The sequence below is a fragment of the Natrix helvetica genome, assembly GCF_964273705.1.
Source record: "Natrix helvetica genome assembly, chromosome: Z".
Taxonomy (NCBI): Eukaryota; Metazoa; Chordata; class Lepidosauria; order Squamata; family Natricidae; genus Natrix; species Natrix helvetica.
This window is the reverse complement of record NC_138554.1, coordinates 49,149,211-49,168,258: the sequence shown is the minus strand read 5'-3', so window position 1 is coordinate 49,168,258 and position 19,048 is coordinate 49,149,211. Positions and strand designations below refer to the sequence as shown.

Here is a 19,048-nt window from a genome sequence, read left to right as displayed (position 1 = left end):
AGTACAGAAACTGAAAACTATTTCACTACTAAAGCAAAGATGGGATAATAATACAAGCAACATGTGTACTATATTCCAGCAAATGTATTTATCTTCTCCCCCAAAGTGAGGTTCCATGCTATTAAAATACAAAGAAATTACTTCTAAAAAAATGGCAAAAAAATTGAAGGGACCAGTCCAAGTAAAGGTAAGGTTCCCCTCGCACATATCTGCTAGTCATTCCCAACTTTAGGGGTGATGCTCATCTTCATTTCAAAGCTAGAGCCAGCACTGTCCAAAGTCGTCTCTGTGGTCATATGGCCAACATCACTAAACGCCAAAGATGCACGGAATGCTGTTACCTTCCCATCAAAAGTGTTTCCTATTTTTCTACTTTCATTTTTACATGCTTTTGAACTGCTAGGTTGACAGAAGCTGGGACAAGTAACGGGAGCTCACTCCCGTTACATGGCACTAGGGATTTGAACCACCAAACTGCCGACCTTTCTGATTGACAAGCTCAGCATCTTAGCCACTGAGCTACCGCGTCCCTTCTAGTCCAGGTAGACAACAGGAATCAATATTGACCCCAAAATACCCAATTCCCCCCAAAAGAGCAAATATAAAATAACATTTGTGGAAACTTGAAAGCCAAACTTTACAATTTTAGTAGGGGTTTCATTCAAATATAAGCACAATAAACTGTTTTTAAAAAGCCTAAAATAAATCCACATTATAGCACTCATACCACTTTTTCCCTTTGGTATTAAAACAGTATGTTTAAGGTCATGGCAGACTAATCTTATTGCATTCTTTGACAAAGTGAAAATTAGTCACCAGAGGAATGCTGTCAATTGCTTGCACTTCAGTAAGGCATTTGATAAAGTAGACCATAAGCAGAGGTGGATTCCTACTGGTTCGCACCGGTTTGGTAGAACCGGTTCATCAAATCTACCGAATCGGTTAGAAGTTCCACCGGTGGACCCGGAAGTAAGTTCCGGAACGCCTGCCCTGGCCCTGTCGCTCGCTCACTCACCCCCGCCCGTCTGGAAGCCGCTCGATTGCTTGCTCCCCCCACCCGTCCGCACTATCCTAGCCCCGCCCACCACTCACTGATTGGCTACCTCACCAATCACCCCACCCGCCTCTAAGAGCCCTATCTAAACCCACTTACCTTTTTTCCTGCTTGGCTCTCTATTGTTGGCTGCCGACTCCGAGGAGGTAAGTAAGCTGCAACTAAGCATGGGGCGGGATGGGGGGCTGCCGCAGCTCTGCACTATAAGCGAGTCCAGTGACCTTTTGCGGCCTTGCAAGGATCCTGGGCTCGCTTATAACACAGGGCTGCAGGGCCGCCAGAAAGCGCGGGGGTGGGGATGGCGGCGGGAGCTTACGCGGCGTGGCTGGCATCTTTGACAAGTTTGGGGACCTCGCAAGACCTTTGCAAGGTCCCCAGACTTGCCTAAGATGCCTGGCCGCCAGAAAGCACGGGCACAGGGGTGGGGATGGCGACAGGAGCTTACGTGGCGCAGCTGGCGTCTTTGACAAGTTCGGGGATCTTGCAAGGCCTTGGTGTTTTTTGCATCGGGACATGCTGCAAAAGAGAGGGAATGAAGATCTTTTCCAGATTGGTGGTGATGGAGGTGCGGGCCCGTGCTCAGCAAAGCAAGTCCGGGGAACTCCTTTGCGCCGGCTGGAAAAGGTCTTCACTCCCCCCCTTTGCAGCACGCCCTGATGTGAAAAATGCAGAGATCGGCGCACTTGGGGCTGCTGCTGGGATGTCCAGGGAGGCTTCCTGGAGCACCACGAACCTTTGCGCTCTTCTCCGCGCTCTCCTCGGCTCCTCGCAACTACAATAAAGGTCCAGAAGCGGCGGGGGCTGGAAACCCAAGCCCCCATTAGCCCCAAAAGCCGATTCTGGACATCTATTGCAGTTGTGAGGAGCCGAGGAGAGCATGGATAAGAATGCAAAAGTTAGGATTACTGGGCAACGTGTGTGTGTGTGGGGGGGGAGAGGCTGGAGCAGTTCCGCTCTGAATGGAGGGAGAGGAAAAAAGTTGGGATTCTCCCTGCTATAGCCTTTAAATGGTAGAGAGAAGCCGAACTCCCCCCCCCCCCATTAACAGAGGAGCTGCAGCTCCCTTTATGCCCCCCCCCGCCCCGCTCCCTCCCGGAGGTCGAAGCATTTGAAAGGGACAGGCAGGCTGCCACAGCTGCATTGAGGAGACATTTCTGAGAAGAGAAACTTCTCCGGTCCAGCTGCACCCGAGCTGGTTGTGCTCCCGAAACTGCCCGCCCGTCACCAGGGAGACAGCTAGTGCAGGTGAACTGCGTGGTTGCTCCGATCGCATGGGGGCTCCACCAGCTCAGGTGCAGCCGGACCCGAGAAGTTTCTCTTCTCAGAAATGTCTTTTCAGTAAAGCTGTGGCAGCCTGCCTGTCCTTTTCAGTGCTTCGACCCCTGGGAGGGAGGGGGCCAGGGGGAGCATAAAGGGAGCCGCAGCTTCTCTGTGAATGGAGGGAGAGGAAAAAAGTTGGGATTCTCCCTGCTACAGCCTTTAAATGGCAGAGAGAAGCTGACACCACCACCACCCCCATTCACAGAGGAGTTGCTGCTCCCTTTATGTGGATGTAATGTGATATTTTGCAAGTACTGGGAAATCTCTCATGCAATCTCTGAACAAGAAAAATATATTTGAAAATATATTTGAATGTTAATGGGGGAAACAGGTGGGCTAATTATAATCTTAAACTATTTTTGGCTTACTATACAGATAATTTAGTGCAAAGCAGTGCACAACAGTTTTAGGCTTCTGTGGTTTTTATCTTCCTTGGTTGGTTTTGGGGAGAGCTATGGAAAGCTAAAGCAAATGCTGTGTAACAAGGAAGCATAAAACATTCCTTTTGATTCATTGGAGAATTAAAACCAAACATTATTTCAAAGGAGAGAAGTTTCATATCATGCAACTTTCATCAAAACTGTTTCACATGCCCTTAAATCTTGGGAGGGGGGGACAATAGTGAATATCTAGGAAGTAGGGTAGTAGTGGCAAATATCTTAGAATAATATTGTGATGCAACTATTATAAATTGTCCAGCAATAATTTAACTAAAAGAATTGTGCATACTATATATAAATTGTTACTTCTTAGCAGGAAGTCCAATATTTTTTTCTTTGGATTTTCCCATTTGGCTGAGTTTTTCAGTACTCCGACATACTATTCTTTTTTATTGGAGATATATTTATTGGGTTTCAGTCTCCCATCAGTTAAGAAGACAAGAACTGCAAAGCAGGTGGTTGTGTGCTAATATCATAAGTTTTTTGGGAATGTATGTGTGATGCTACCATTGTGAATTTCTTGTTAAGAACACTTATCAAGTTTTAATATTACAACTGTCTAACTTATTTAGAGGGTGAGTGCTTGCTTGTTGCAGTAAAGTACAAACGCCATAAGCAAAATACCTGTTTACTCAGAGGTATATTCCTGCTTAAATTGCTTGATAGCAGTGTGCAGAAACTTTAAATTGTATAGCTCATAGCAGTACAGAAACCTTATATAGCAGTGACTACTCTTGGCTGTTTCTGCTTCCAAGTGATGCTTTTGGGACTGGAACATATTAGGGATTTCTGCACTGAGAAGCAGAAGGATGGACTCTCGCCTTTATGATAGGCTTTTGAGACACTGGAAAGCAGTGAGAACTTTTGCTACTTCTAAGTACTTCCAAATCCAATAACAAATTGATTATCTTTCTGTGAACCTCTTTATGCAGGGACAGGTGCTGAAAAATCCTTCAAAGAAATGGAAACAGTGTGTGTGTGTGTGTGTGTGTGTGTGTGTGTGTGTGTGTTTGGAGAGGGGTTGTTTCTGTTGTGTAGGATTGGAATATAATTTATTGGCCCTGGATTTTGAGGGTGGAGGGAAGTTGAAGAAGCTGACAGACTGGGGAGTCCTATGTTTTTTCTCTTTTACATTTTCAGAGATTATATACAGTATAAAGAGTTAACAGTTGCACTGATTGTACTTTATGTTTGTGTACACAAAACAAAGAACAAGTAGTTCAGCACATGACTGCCAAGTCACAAGGCTGGCAAGCCACTCTCACCCGGTCACATGACTGCCAAGCCACTCCTACTCGGCCACATGGCCAGCAAGCCACTCCCACCCAGTCACATGGCTGGCAAAGCCACTCCCACAAAGCAGGCCACACCTACAGAAGAGGTTCTAAAAAAATTTGAAACCCATCCCTAACCATAACCTACTACTAGAGAAAAATGTAGGTTAGACAGCATCACCACCAGATAGATTTGTAACTGGCTGACCAACCACACTCAACGTGTAGTCCTCAATGGAACTGTATCTACATGGAGGGAAGTATGCAGTGGAGTACCCCAAAGCTCTGTTTTAAGCCCAGTACTTTTCAACATATTCATCAATGATTTGGACAAGGGAATAAATGGGGAACTCATCAAATTTGCAGATAACACCAAGCTGGTAGGAATAGCCAACACTACAGAAGATAGGCTTAAGATACAGAAGGATCTTGACAAACTTGAAAATTGGGCACTATCTAATAAAATGAAACTCAATGGTGAAAAAAGTAAGGTTCTACATTTAGGCAAGAAAAACAAAATGCAAGCTACAGTATCTGTGGTACCTTGCTCAATAGTAGTAACTGTGAGAGGGATCTTGGAGTCCTAGTGGACAACCATTTAAATATGAGCCAGCAAGCAGTGTGCAGCAGCTGCCAAAAAAGCCAACACAGTTCAAGGCTACATAACAGAGGGATAGAATCAAGATCGTGTGAAGTATTGATACCACTTTATAATGCCTTGGTAAGGCCACACTTGGAATACTGCATTCAGTTTTGGTTGCCATGGTGTAAAAAAGATGTGGAAACTCTAGAAAGAGTGCAAAGAAGAGCAACAAAGATGATTAGCGGACTGGAGGCTAAAACATATGAAGAACGGTTGCAGGAACTGGGTATGCCAAGTTTAATGAAACACTGACTGACAGCAGTGTTCCAATATCTCAGGAGTTGCCACAAAGAAGAGGGAGTCAAACTATTCTCCAAGGCACCTGAGGGTAGAACAAGACGCAATGGGTGGAAACTAATCAAAGAGAGAAGCAACTTAGAACTGAGGAGAAATTTCCAGACAGTTAGAACAATTAATCAGTGGAACAACTTGCCTCCAGAAGTTGTAAATGCTCCAACACTGGAAGTTTTTAGAAGATGTTGATAACTATTTGTCTGAAGTGGTGTAGGGTTTCTGCCTAGGCAGGGGGTTGGACTAGAAGACCTCAAAGGTCCCTTCCAACTCTGTTATTCTATTCTATTCTATTCTAAGAACACCATGATACAGTATATGACAATCCAAATGCATGACTTATTATGCTTTCCTTTCTTCCCTATCATAGCAATCAATATTTCCAGAAGTTATGGTTTCCAGATGTCAGGATGCAGCTAATAAAGGCATGTCCCACCTAGAACTCATACAGGTAATTATCTTTTTCCTTTACCTAAGAAACAAGTAATCGTTTTGTGCTGGGCTGACACTTATGCATACATGTATATATAAACATATATATGTGTTTGTGTGTGTGTGTATCTCCAGAAGCTTCTGTTTGTGTGTGCATGCACATATTTATATTTATTAGGCTTAAATATTGCCCCAGTCATAGATGACTCTGAATAGCTTATAGATCTGGTAAGATTATATAGATCAGTAATAAGATCAAAATAATATTAAAAAGGAATTCTGTAGATAGAATCACAATAAAATTCCCAACAATGAGGATAAATTATTCAGACAAATATTCACTTTCAAGAGGGAATGAGATAAAGACTACCTTCAAATCCCAAAGGCCTGCTAAAATATAGATCACAGGAGGTGTGATTGCGATTTTTGGTGATATCACTGAGGAGAGATGTCCACATCTTCGGTTGACTGTTTTTGCTCTGGAGGCTTTGGTTATGTAAAACAGACATTTTGACATTTGACATTTCAGCAACATTTCCCCTTCTTTTAAAATCATGCTACCAAGTGTCTGTTTTGACAGTTTGTCACACATTTACAAGAAAAAATCTTTGCAATCCGGGATATGCAAAAAGGGAACTTGGGTCATTCCTGCTTTACTCATTCAGAGTTTTTTCAGTTCCCCTTTCATTCAAAAGGAGAAAACAGAGATCTTGGATGCTTTGATATGGAAACTAGTTACTGACACTTTATATTGGGCAGCAAACAGCCAGAAATTAGCAATATAAGTTAAATCGCCTTAGTTATTTACCTATCATGAAAGGTAACAGATGGAATGTAGTGTATCTTTATAATTTTGCACAATATGAATAAATTGTTCAAATCTTTTCTTGTAAAAGTTGTTTATTTATTGGCAACAAATTCCAACCAGAGAAGTGAATGTATTTCTCCACACAGCATGCAATTAACTTAAAAGAGTCGCCTTAATTTTGAATGGCTTTAAAAACAGTAGACAAATTCATAAAGGACAAGAATTTTCCAGAAATTACTCTGCAATACTTAATACTGTGTTAAATATATTATTGCTTCTTATATTTTCCATTTTTAAAGTATCACTTGAACTTAAACTATGTCAATCTTTTATGGTTGGATGTTCAGCTTTTTGTTTCTGGAAGGTACTTATTTAAAAATTAAGTATACCTATTGGCCTCTGGGGTGTGATTTATGGGAGTTTGGAGAGAGTTTGAAAGATTAAAGGAGGCTTCAGACATACATTTTGCCCTTTAATTTCCCCTCTGCTCCATTACCAAATCTTGGAAAAACCTAGGGCTACAATATGTGGTCCACAAAAATCCATATGACCACTAAATAGTAGCTAATGACTTGCTGCTATCAGATTTTGGGCACAAAATGAGTAACAGAGATCACATGAGGATGCATATTGTGAACACCTGGATTTTCAAAAAAAAAAAAAAATTTTTTTGCTCTATCCCTGATGAAATAACATTCCAACCTTGGTATTCAACTGCTTCAAAACTCATTAAATTTGGTAGTCAGTACATTTTGAAGAGAAAATCTTGCCCGGGGGCTCATTTTTCTCCTGATATTTGACACACAATGTAGAACTTGCTGCCATTGGCTACCTCATAACTCACTACTCCTTCCTGTTAAAACAAAGGGTCATGTGGTAAGTCACACGGTTTGCTTGGTACTCATCATTTTTAGTACTTGATGCTCCACCCAGAATGAATTAGCAATGAGTACCAAGTTACCACTGTAGGTTTTTTTTGACAATGAAAACATCTTTTAAGAAGTTTTAAGGATAAAATAAAACAAACCAGACTCCCTTGTGTCAAAGTACCAGTGATATTACCTAGTTTGGTTAGGAAACATTTACAAGAAGAAAACTAAGCTCAGCAAACAACAGAATGTCAACAGGTACCAGTATTTTAGAAAGGTTTCATTCCCAGAGCTGCATGCTAAGAATCTAAATCATGCAACACAGAACTTCTGCTATAATTTTTCCTCCTCCCATAATTCCCCACAACTCAAAGCGAAGCAATTAGAGCCATTATCAAGGAAAACTACCAGTAAATTTATAATACAGCCTGAATCTTTAATTCCATTTTTTTTCCAGAATGTTCTAAATTCAGGAAGCTGCCCTGAAATCCAAGGGTTCCTGCATCTGAAGGAAGTTGGGCGCAAAGCCTGGAAAAGATTTTACTTTTCTCTGCGGCGTTCTGGGCTCTATTTCTCAACAAAAGGCATGTCAAAAGTAAGTTTGTGAGTGCAAGATGTAATGGAGGAACACCCTTGGTTTTTGGTTTTTGTTTTGCAGTTCTGAGAGTGTATTGCAACAGTTTTCCTAGAAAGGAAAACAGCAATTGGGATTAGGCCCCAGCAACATTTAGAAGAATAGTATTTGTGTAAAGCTTGATAGCAGAACCTAGTGATCTGGGACTTGGTATGCCCAAGCGGAAACTGTCATACAAATCAGAGACTAATAGAAGTAAAATCTACAGTATCTTCTCAAATGTTATGGATTTCTAGAATTCACTGAAGGTAAAATATGTTTAAGCCCAAGTAAAATAAGATACATAATAACTTTCATCTTTGATAATGATATATTTGGTCTATGGCTTCTCAGTAATCCTTATAGCCCTGTTTGAAATATTCAATATTATTATTCCCACATTTCTAAAATCTACTGGTGAATTCAAGGAACTGGTGACATGAATGTTACTTGACTGCTATGCTGTGTCTGTTCAGAAATTAAAAATGTATGCGTTATGGACATGCGCACATTTTCTTTTTAGGGAACTGGGATAGGAACTACACAAAACAATTAAACAATAGTCCTTCTGGTCCATAACTTTTTTTTATTATTTTTAGTAGTTATGAAAGCTACTTTTTTTCTGGACGAAGAAAATAAATCTTTTAATTTAGTAGGATTCTGACTTTTGCATCAGATGTTAAATTCAGTTCTTGCCCATATCTAATCATACATAGGTAGAATATACAGAATATGTCTAGAACCCCAGATTCAATTGGTATGAAGTAAAATCGTTTTCTGGCCTCCCTTATTCTAGGACCCCCGGCATTTACAGTATTGTCTTGACATAAATGAATCAGTCATCTATTATATAACCCAAGGCAAAAAACAGTATAACACACCCACCGAGTATGGCTTTTGTATCAAGGTAAGACAAGTGAGAATTAATCTTGGGTTCATTCCACCTTTAATCCCTTTAATCTCTCTTTAACTTTAATTTTAAATGATCAAGCTAATTTAAAATATCCATAGAATTAAATATTAAGGTTCAGGTAAAAGGCACAATGAGTATTGTTCTCCATTTGGTAAATCAATGTATGACTCTAACTTTAACCTTTGATTCTCTTGGAAGTTGTGGTTTATAAAGTTTTTATTAATATTTTGAGGGTTCTTAATCTAACTCTCAATTCTCAAGTAACTATATTTTATTAATATGCTATTATTAATAGCATATTAATAATTGAGCTAAGGGGCATGAAAATATATAATAATAATTTTCTTTTAATGTTTCATTCTGTTTTTAGTATTTTAAGGTTTGCTTTTAAACTCTTTTTACACAGTTTGTGTATCTATTTTATTTTTTCAATTGGCTTTTAATTTCTTTGTATTTTATAATTTTATGTACAGTATGTATGTTATGTTTGTACAAAACATTTCTCAACTACTATAATAAACCTGAACTTGAAACTATACAAATAAAATTTAGAATGCTGACCAATATTTAAAAACTGGTGATACTTTTCACATTTAAATTGAAGGGACGTTTTTCTTCTGAATGTATTTAAAAAATTCCCATCCTAATAGTTGGCTGGCACTCAAAATGTTTCTCCCTAAGCCATTTACCTAAACATGGTTCCATATTATAGGGAAAAAATCCTGGGCCAAAATTTATCCACTTAGAAGTTTCAACTGGGAATAACTTAATTTTCTTGATAAGCTCAATATAAAAAGAACAGAACTATCATTCTTTAAAGGCTGATGAAAATGAACAAACTCAAAAAGTAAATCAAGAGCAAAACACCCTATGGATATGTATTTTGGGCATCTAAGAGCCTGCTTTTGACACATTACTTAATTTTCTTAAATGTTTTCTTCCATATGGCAGAATCGTGATTTAGGACGATAATTGAAACTAGACTAAACTCATGTAGAATTTTTTCAGATGTGGAAGAGGAAGGTCTTGCCAGAGTTGTCATGTTGTGTGCATTCCTATCAGTTTTTCTTTTCTCTTAAAGCCACATAAGGCACGTAGTGGACTCAAAGGACTGAAGCTCTTTTGCTGTGAAGATGAACAAAGTCGCACATGCTGGATGGCTGCCTTTCGTCTCTTTAAGGTGCTATTTTGTTTGACATTAGAGATAATAGGAAATTTATTTCAATGTAAATAGAAACTTCCAGGAAACCATTTTCCTCCAAATGGAAAGGAGAAAGAAGTTCCCTCTTCCTCCTTTATTGCAATCTTGCCTCAGAAGTTGAATTTTTCCTTTATAAAAAGGTTGCATTTCAGTAATATTTAGCTTGACATAGGATTTTCAACTCTGACCACACCAACCTTCAAATCTTGTCTGCTGCATTGCTATATTGCTGATCTCCAATTGCATTTCATAGCTTAATAATTTGCATAGTCTCAGTACTATGATTTCTAGAGAAAAGATGGTTTATTATGGTAATACTGTATAGTATTGTCAAGCTTGTCACTTTTAGCCATAGAAAGTTACATGGGCTGGAGTTGCTCTTTATATATTAACAACTATTAATCTTTCCTCAGTATGGTGTACAGCTCTATAGAAACTACCAGCAATGTCAGACACGCCAAAAGGAACCAGCTTGGTTTGGCACTGTGCCCCTGGTAAGTAGTCTGATAACAAATCACTTGTTTTTATTATTTGGGTGAACATTTTGATAGCTTATGGGGGTGTAGGCATTTTAGAAATACCTTCATCATATAAGCATATATTTCCTGAGTGGATGAAACCCTTTTTAGAGTTACCTTATATACTTGAGTATAAGCCGACTCGAGTATAAGCCGAGACCCCTAATTTTACCCCAAAAAACTGGAAAAAGTTATTGACTCGAGTATAAGCCGAGGCTGGGAAATGCAGCAGCTCACGGTAAATTTCAAAAATAAAAATACAGGTAGATAACAATAAAATTGCTAAAAGTGTGTGTGTGTGTGTGAGTGAGACAGACAGACAGAGGAACAGAGAGAGGGAGAGAGAGAGGGAATCAGAGAGAGACTGACAGAGACGAATCAGAGACGTACTTTTAACTACCTGGCAGCGGCGTTTTGCCTTGGGGGGCTCCTCAGAACATCCCAAGACTTCGGAGGGAAGTTTACAGCCCTCCCTCGGAACGCTTCGGAGGGAAGCTTCTGCAAAGGCGAGTGACAACAAGTCTCCCAGGCTTTAATTTGCCGAGCTGTGCGCACGCGCCTGTTTTCCACGGCATGGAGCAGCGGCGAGATTCTGCGCGGCGAGCGATGATTCCAGGGGCCATCCGGGAAGATGAGGAACGCGAGGGGGGACCCTGCCCCCCCCACACTGATGGCCCCCGGAATCATCACTCGCCGCCCAGAATCTCGCCGCTGCTCCACGCCGTGGAAAACAGGCACGCGCGTACAGCTCGGCAAATTACAGCCTGGGAGACTTGTCACTCGCCGGGGTTATGCAGAAGCTTCCCTCCGAAGCCCGAGAGGAGGGAGAGAAGCGGGCGCCCGGCACACAGAAGAGCCGCATTAAAATGTTTAAAGAGCCACATTTTTTTTTGTTCACTGGAGTATAAGCCGAAGTGGATTTTTCAGCCCAAAAATTCGGCTTATACTCAAGTATATACGGTAATTTTAAATGGGAAAATTTTCTGCAGATGTATTATTTTCACACAACCACTTCCTGTTCAGCGACTTGAATTCTAGTGACCAAGTTGGTAAGCAAAATGGTCATTATCTAAAAAAAATGACCAAGATAGAAGCACATTGCAAAGATTACTGATTGTTTCTCTCTCATTCAGATAAAGTTGTCTCTATGCCAGTATTATTCTTACTCCTGTGTATGATGTTGTCAGGACATGAAATTTGGTCATATAAGCACACATTGGTCTGTAAATGAGTTTCTTACTACTGTCAAAATATATAGTGCAATACATTTCATTGTATTATGGTCGCTAATCAAGATAGTCACTAAATAAGGAATGGTTGTACTTCACCAGATCTCAACCATATTTCTTCTGCTCAGTTTCCTGTGCAATTCAGTTCTGATCAATATGTTAGCTTTGGGGGTTTTTTAACAGCATGAACATATAAATACTGGTCTATAAATGGATAACATCCATTTCAATAGTAAGGAAAAACAAAATTGAGAGAATTTCCAGACAAGTTGCCAAACTACATTTACACAGTGGAACCTTTATAATTACTGCTTACAGCCCGTAAACCTGAACTTTTTAACCTTTGGTTGACCTTTTCTCCTGATTGCTTTCGGAATATGCACCCATGCATTGCTTCTAAACACCCTTAAATGTGCCAGAGATAGCTTTCTCCCATATAACACTGCATATGGAGTATCATTAATTGAGGAACTCCACAGTCTATTGATTAAATAATTAGCAGTCAACATGGTTTCACCCCAATATGACCTGCTCAGTCCTTCATTGCTTGTAAGACTCCATTCCGCCTCTCAGCTACATCATTCTCAGCTGCTATAAACGGATTTGTGCGTCTGTTTTATTCCTAACTGTCCCAACCACTGTTGAAAACTTGCTGACATGAATTCTGAACCTCTGTTAGTTTTCAGCTAGAACCTTCACCCTCATCCTACACCCGAGCTACAGATATTCACCACTATTGCAACCCTAGTTTGTTCCTAAGTGTGAAATTTGTTGTCTATGTCAAAATATCCATAGCATGTTCAAGAAATGATTTCCTTTTGATGACCTGAAAATGCAAAAAGGATTGTATTTACTAATGTCCCTCTTAGATGGTGTAAACACTTTTTAAATTTTATTTCTGAAGATGATATGATTTTCGGTATATTATTTAATCATTGAAATAATGAAAATTTTAAATTTTATGTCAATTGTAAAATCTGTCTACAATTTTAAGTTCTGTCTACTATGTATTTTCTCATATTCTTTTGTGTGTGTGCAGTCATTTATTTTATTCCTCAGAAGTTTATTTTTTTTAAAGAAAAGAAGCTTAAATGCATATTTAAACAAACCTTAGAATTTAGAAACTTGTATGCAGTATCAAAACTTGACATAAACATTAGAATTTTGAAATGTGGTACCAAAACTTGCTAACTTGCTAACTCCCTCATTTTCTTTAAATATTTTTGTAAATCTTTAAAGCTACTAAATTATGCTCACCTTACCATGCTGCCAGTAGGATCTGATTATGTACTACTGAAGAGAGCAATTGCTAAACTCTGTTTTAAAAATCCACTAGCGGAGCGTGTCTGATAATACCCTCGTGGCCATGGACTTTTCGGGTTGTACAGGGCGCGTGATTGAAAACCCCAATGAAGCACTGACTGTAGCTCTGGAGGAAGCTCGGGCATGGAGGGTAAGTCTACTATTTATTTCTTACTTAGAAATTTCAGGGACATTAATACAGAAATGTTACAGAAAGACAGCTGGGTTAATCTATGGTGGCAACAGATTAACAGGGTTCACATAATATATTTAATCATAAACTTGGAATAGCAAAACCCAGTTACTGTGATATTATAACATGCCCAGAAAGTTAAAATATATTAAGACTTACTAAGGCTTTATTCAACATGTTAAGGAAATAGCAGTCTCTACAATACATTTGGCCAAAACCCACAGTATTTCATTGTAGCCAAACTGTGAGTGTACTGTATGTGTAGCTATGTGTGAATAAACTCAAAGTGTCTTTAGGAAACAAACGTCCCATAACAGCTGCAGTCATTCTAAGTACAGGAAGCAACATCCATTTGTGAGGCCAATCTTGGATGACTGCTAGAAAAGAAATTAAGAGTTTAGGGCAAACGGCAAGGATGTGCAGAATTGAAGCCTAAAAGCCTGATATTGGAGTGTCTTGGAGCCTGATCTATTAATTAAACAAAGTAATTATTGGATTAACAAAGATTTTAAACACCATCAGGCTTCCATTCTTATTAGCAAGTAGCCTGAACCAAACACACAGTAATGTTCATTATTTGTTATTGCCAAAAGTATTCGCTCACCCATCCACATAATCAGACTCAGTTGTGAGTGAATATTTTTGGCAATATAGTGTATGTGTGTGTGTGTGTATGCATATATGTGTGCGTGTATGTATGTATGTATGTATATATATATATATATATATATATATATATATATATATATATATATATATATATATATATATATATATATATATATATATATATATATATATATATATATATATATATATATATATATATATATAATGAGTTATACAGCTGCTCATCTCACATAGATGAGTCTGAGTGGTGTACAGGCATGAAAAGCACAAAAGCCGCAACACACCATTCACAGAGCTCATAAATAAAACAATGGCCCCGCTTACACCCCAAAATACTCCCAACCCACATGGACAACAGCACAACTGAGCTAACCTCCGGTCGCAAACACCTTTAGCATCCCATTATTTCCCTCCTTATTTCCCTTTCTCTTTATGCCAAGCAAAAAAAGTCCAATATTGATATTCCTGAACACATTGATTCCTTTGGTGATACAAGAACATTATTAGACAAGTAAATCTGAAATAATTTAAGGCAACACAAAAATTAACTCATTTATCATACTATTTGGCTTCTGTGAAACTGAGCAGGCTTTGTCAGCTGAATATCCTTCTTCAGGGAAGTCCAATCTCAACATTTTCTCTGAAGAAGCTCCTACTCTACAGTATATAGTAAATTTAGGACAGCAATTTTTGTAAAATGTTTATATAGTTGCTCACTGGAATTGGTCAAAAAGTGTATGGCAATTATCCAGGACAATTACTGATGTCAATTGTCTGATGTGATGGCAAAGTTAAAACACTTGAACAACCTCTGATTTTATTTTTTCTATGCTGCAGAAAAAGACATCGCAGCGATACAGCCTGCCCACCGCATTCCAGAGCTGTCCATTCAGTGCTGGTAAGTGCCTGTCCCAAGGACTTGATATGTAACCTTGTTTCATAACTGCAACATTAGCTGAACAACTGATTGGTGTTGTTGGTAGCAAATTAAGGGATGAACGAAGCCTAGTGATAGATCAGGGAAAAAATAATGCTCTTTCTTATGGCATTTGCTGTAATAAAGACATCATCTATAGTGTTCATCTAAACCCACAATACAATCAGCATTACTTTTTAAAAATGGAACTCCAGTTCACTATCTTGAAACACAGTAGGCAGGACAAAAATTGAATTAGAGCTGTATTTATTTAAACTCTTTAACTGAAGCACAGTTGAATTGTTTCAGTATTTGATTATTGTACTGGCCTACAGAAAATAATAAGACGGGGCAACAATAAAATTCTTCTGAGGGTGCACTAATTGTCCTTCTCTACTTGTCCCTAGTAGCAAAATAGCTAAAACAGTGTACTATTCAAAATTATCATAGAACATTTACATTTATGATATTAACACCTTGCTTTTATCAATTTATTACAAAATGGGAAGGTGTCTTAGAAATAGTATCCAACATTATTTTGTACAACTTCTTTAATAGGGAAATCTGCAGTACCATAATAGTCCCGTATATAAGAAAATCATGTGTCATGGATAGTTTTTACAATCTATTTATCTGCAGATAAAGACTGAAAGTTGTGAAATGTTGGTTGACAGCATGGTAGATAAAATGATGCTGTAAAGAAGAATGGAAATGAAGGGAGATATAAATGAAAGAATTTCCCATTAATTAAACTTCAATTTAATTTAATTGGATTTCATACTGATTATATTAGTGCCTGAAAGATTATTGATTAATTATTCTTCCCTGTTCGTCAGCTCCAATTTATTCTCAGCAGGTCAACATTCACATTTCACAAAAAATGGATCCTTCAATCATGATCTTTAATATTCTTCATTGTAGAAGTTAATGTTTGCATGTGAAGTTCTTTGTGAATATTTTTTAATGCTTTGCTTCTAAAAAAAATCTTTTCTTTCTTTCTTTTTTCTTTCTTTTTCTTTCCTTTCTTTTTTCTTTTTTCTTTCTTTTTCTTTTTTTTTTCTTTTTTCTTTTTTCTCCTTCCTTCCTTCCTTCCTTCCTTCCTTCCTTCCTTCCTTCCTTCCTTCCTTCCTTCCTTCCTTCCTTCCTTCCTTCCTTCCTTCCTTCCAGCCATCCACAAAACTCAACCCTGGTTCCATGGTCACATTTCTAGAGAAGATACCCAGCGCCTTATAGTTCAACAAGGACTTGTGGATGGGTATGTTGTTTGAGTAATATTTCAGTTCGTAATGTTAATACTGATTATATTAGTTCCTGACAGACTTATATTACTATATTCAGATATAGAGCTATAGAAATTGGCCAGGATGGAGAGAGATATTGATGTACCTGGAATTATCCCATACGAACCTTGTAAGAGAGTAGAAAAGGGTATTTCTGTTCTGGGAAAGGCAAACAAGTAAACTTAGCAGTCACTTTTCTTCACCTTCATAGCCACCAGAAGTTTTGTTAGGCTTTGACTTTCAAGGAAAAGGAATCAACATCTGTCCAAGTACTTGGACAGAGTTGCATCTCCCAATTCTGCAGATAAATTCATTCTAGTAGCTTTCTGTGTAATATGGTCCTTTAGCTGGGTTAGAACATTTTTAATTCTCAGATCTGCAATCTGTATACATCTGGAAGAGATTAGTATTAGAAAAGACAAAATAATTCAAATATGTATAATTTGCAAGCATTGCAATAGCATGGATTGTAACAGTTTATGGGGAGCGGCTATGGCTTCTGTGTGGTGAAAACTAACCCTTGTTTGGGGTCTTATTAACTGCAGGTTATTCCTGGTGCGTGAAAGCCAGCGGAATCCCAAAGGCTTTGTCTTGTCCCTTAGTCATATGCAAAAAGTGAAGCACTATCTGATACTTCCGGTAAGTGAACAATGAAACTGACTGAGCTGCTTTTATCCATCCTGCTTAGATTGGTGTCCAAATGCAAAGCAGGAGTTTTTATTGGTTTCTTACCTAAATTACTGTTGCTTCAGTATGCTAGGGATGTATGTATTTCTGTTGTATTTTGTCTTCCACAAAGATGACTTCTATTTAATAGCATCGCTCCTAGCCTCTTTTAGCTATATTTACGGCATGTTAGAAAAAAAAAAGAGTTAAAAACATAATCTACTTTAATCTGCATTTGTGGATGTATAAGGAATTGATAGATCATACAACTCCCAACTGCTCGTTAGTTCAAGGTTATCTATGTTTAGGGAAACCAAATATGTACAGAATCTGACTAAACAGAACATAAATATGTGACAGGATTAAATTCCAATTCATATATTGGGGAATATGAAAGCAACAAAGCAGGGAGAAAAATATCTGCAGTTCATCTGTTTTGTCACATCAGCAGAGTTAAACAGTCATGCATAAGGAATTCTTGGGAGATCTGCAATTCCTCTGGTGTTTACTTTCTAGAAAAAAAAGATGTTGTACTGTACTCAGATTAAATTCTGCAAGCACCTGTTACTAGAGAGCAAAAATGGGCATGGATGGGGTGGACCACTTCTGCCTGAGATTAATTCTTGAGACGGAGCCTGATATCACCTTCCACTTCTTCTGTTCCCTTTTGCCTCTATTTCTATGCCAATATTTTCTAATTCTTTATGCCTTTCAGTGTGAAGAAGAAGGACGCCTGTACTATACCATGGATGATGGCCAGACACGTTTTGCTGACTTGATTCAACTAGTGGAATTTCACCAAATCAACCGTGGCATCCTGCCTTGCAAGCTGAAGCACTATTGCACATGTGTTGCCTTATGATAGACTGTCACCCATTGGCCATTCCTGGGCCCTGAATTACCATTGGCTAAGGCTTATATGTAGGTCCTTTTGAAATGGGTACATCAGGACCTACTTCTGATTTTCAACCTCTCTGTCACCTTGCCTTCAGCCACTCCTATAAGAAACCAAGAAAAGAACAGTATTTGAACCTTCCCATGAGGCTACTCATCAGAAAGCCTTCCGTTGTTTTTTCCCCCCAGAATCAAAGAAGGATTTCAGGTCACAGTATAGTAGTTCAGTTTGGAAACAGTCACAATGTTGTTGGCTGGTGCCTTTTTTTTCATATGACATTTTTTTACTTCTTGAGTGCCCTTCTGTATGTTTTAATACAGACTTTGCTTTTTCACCATGTTACAGAAATTTTGCTACATTGATCATTTAATCTTTCTAATGTGATTGCCAATTTCCAATGGTCTGGATGTTGTATGCCAGACGTATGCATTGTTTCAAAATCCTAACTGACTAGAAAAAATAGTAAGATGTAGGAATTGATTCGTATTGCAAATATTTTTTGTCTTATTATTAGCTCTCTTAAGAACTATTGTCTGGTTCTACCCAAGATTCTATGGGTGCTGTCACCTTTATTAGAAAAGGAGTTCTTTTGTTGTTTAATCTCTTCCCTGGTAGTAGCATCACAGTTTATGAAAGTAAATGCAACCTGTTCAAGGGATGGGCTACAATGTTATGAGGATCCGATAAGAGTCTTTGGGACTGTCCTGAAAGAATCCACAGCAGGAAGTCTCACATTAAGCCTGCTAAAGAGTGCTCTGAAATTTCTTTTGACTCTGTCAGATCTGAGAACAGTGGGCTGCCTGGCAGGCAGAATTGCCTTGGGCTCTTGAGAATCTTAAAACCCATGAATTCTTCTAATTGTGAGTCCTACAGCAAGAAAAGATTGAAACGTTTTTGGTTAAGTTTAGATAATGTGACAGGTGAGAGGTTGAGGTTTGAAGAATTGTTTTTTTTTTCTCCTCCTTGTGTTAAGGGCTTAAATATTGTGGGAGCGAGAAGTTATGATTCAAGAAGGCTGTGACACTCTTATTTCTGCTACTTTTTGAGGCCAGTATATATTGTGATGTTTTATTGTTTGTATGTGTAAATGCTGGTAATAAATCTTATTTTTTATGATACTTTCATGCTGGTTTTCTACTCAAATCAAGTTGTGAAACAAACTAATTGCAACCTTTGACATGCATAATCAATGATACCTTATAGAATGTTAAAAAAATATGTATCTCCGTATCTAAGCCACCAGATTTCTAATGACACACACACACACACACACACACACACAAATCCACTTACTCATCACAAAATCTCCAGAACTGTAAAGCCTACAAACTTGAAATTTGGCACATATATTCCTCTTGGCTTTTTGAAATGACCATCAGATCATTACTGTTTCTTGCCAGTTGCCTTAAATTCCGTTACCTCAGTTCAAACTGGCAGACATTCCACTCCTTCACTCAGGAGCAGTACTAAACGTCGGTACCTCACCAAAATGTCTACACCTTCCGCCTATGGAACTGCATCTGAACTCAAGGTGGCAGGAGAGATATTCTCTTATGAGTTT

At 38.5% G+C, this 19,048-nt stretch overlaps 1 protein-coding gene across 1 annotated transcript in view; it reads left to right on the top strand.

Moving 5' to 3' along the window:
- GRB7 (growth factor receptor bound protein 7) overlaps nt 1-18,605 on the top strand; it is a 56,890-nt gene extending 38,285 nt beyond the window's left edge. The window contains exons 5-14 of the mRNA XM_081970635.1: nt 5,393-5,473; nt 7,589-7,726; nt 8,541-8,651; nt 9,739-9,837; nt 10,272-10,352; nt 12,942-13,058; nt 14,568-14,628; nt 15,814-15,901; nt 16,472-16,565; nt 17,308-18,605. Of these exons, the coding sequence (XP_081826761.1) occupies nt 5,393-5,473; nt 7,589-7,726; nt 8,541-8,651; nt 9,739-9,837; nt 10,272-10,352; nt 12,942-13,058; nt 14,568-14,628; nt 15,814-15,901; nt 16,472-16,565; nt 17,308-17,454 (1,017 nt within the window). The 3' untranslated portion in view covers nt 17,455-18,605. The remainder of the gene's footprint in view (nt 1-5,392; nt 5,474-7,588; nt 7,727-8,540; nt 8,652-9,738; nt 9,838-10,271; nt 10,353-12,941; nt 13,059-14,567; nt 14,629-15,813; nt 15,902-16,471; nt 16,566-17,307) is intronic.
- The last annotated feature ends 443 nt before the right edge of the window (nt 18,606-19,048 follow it).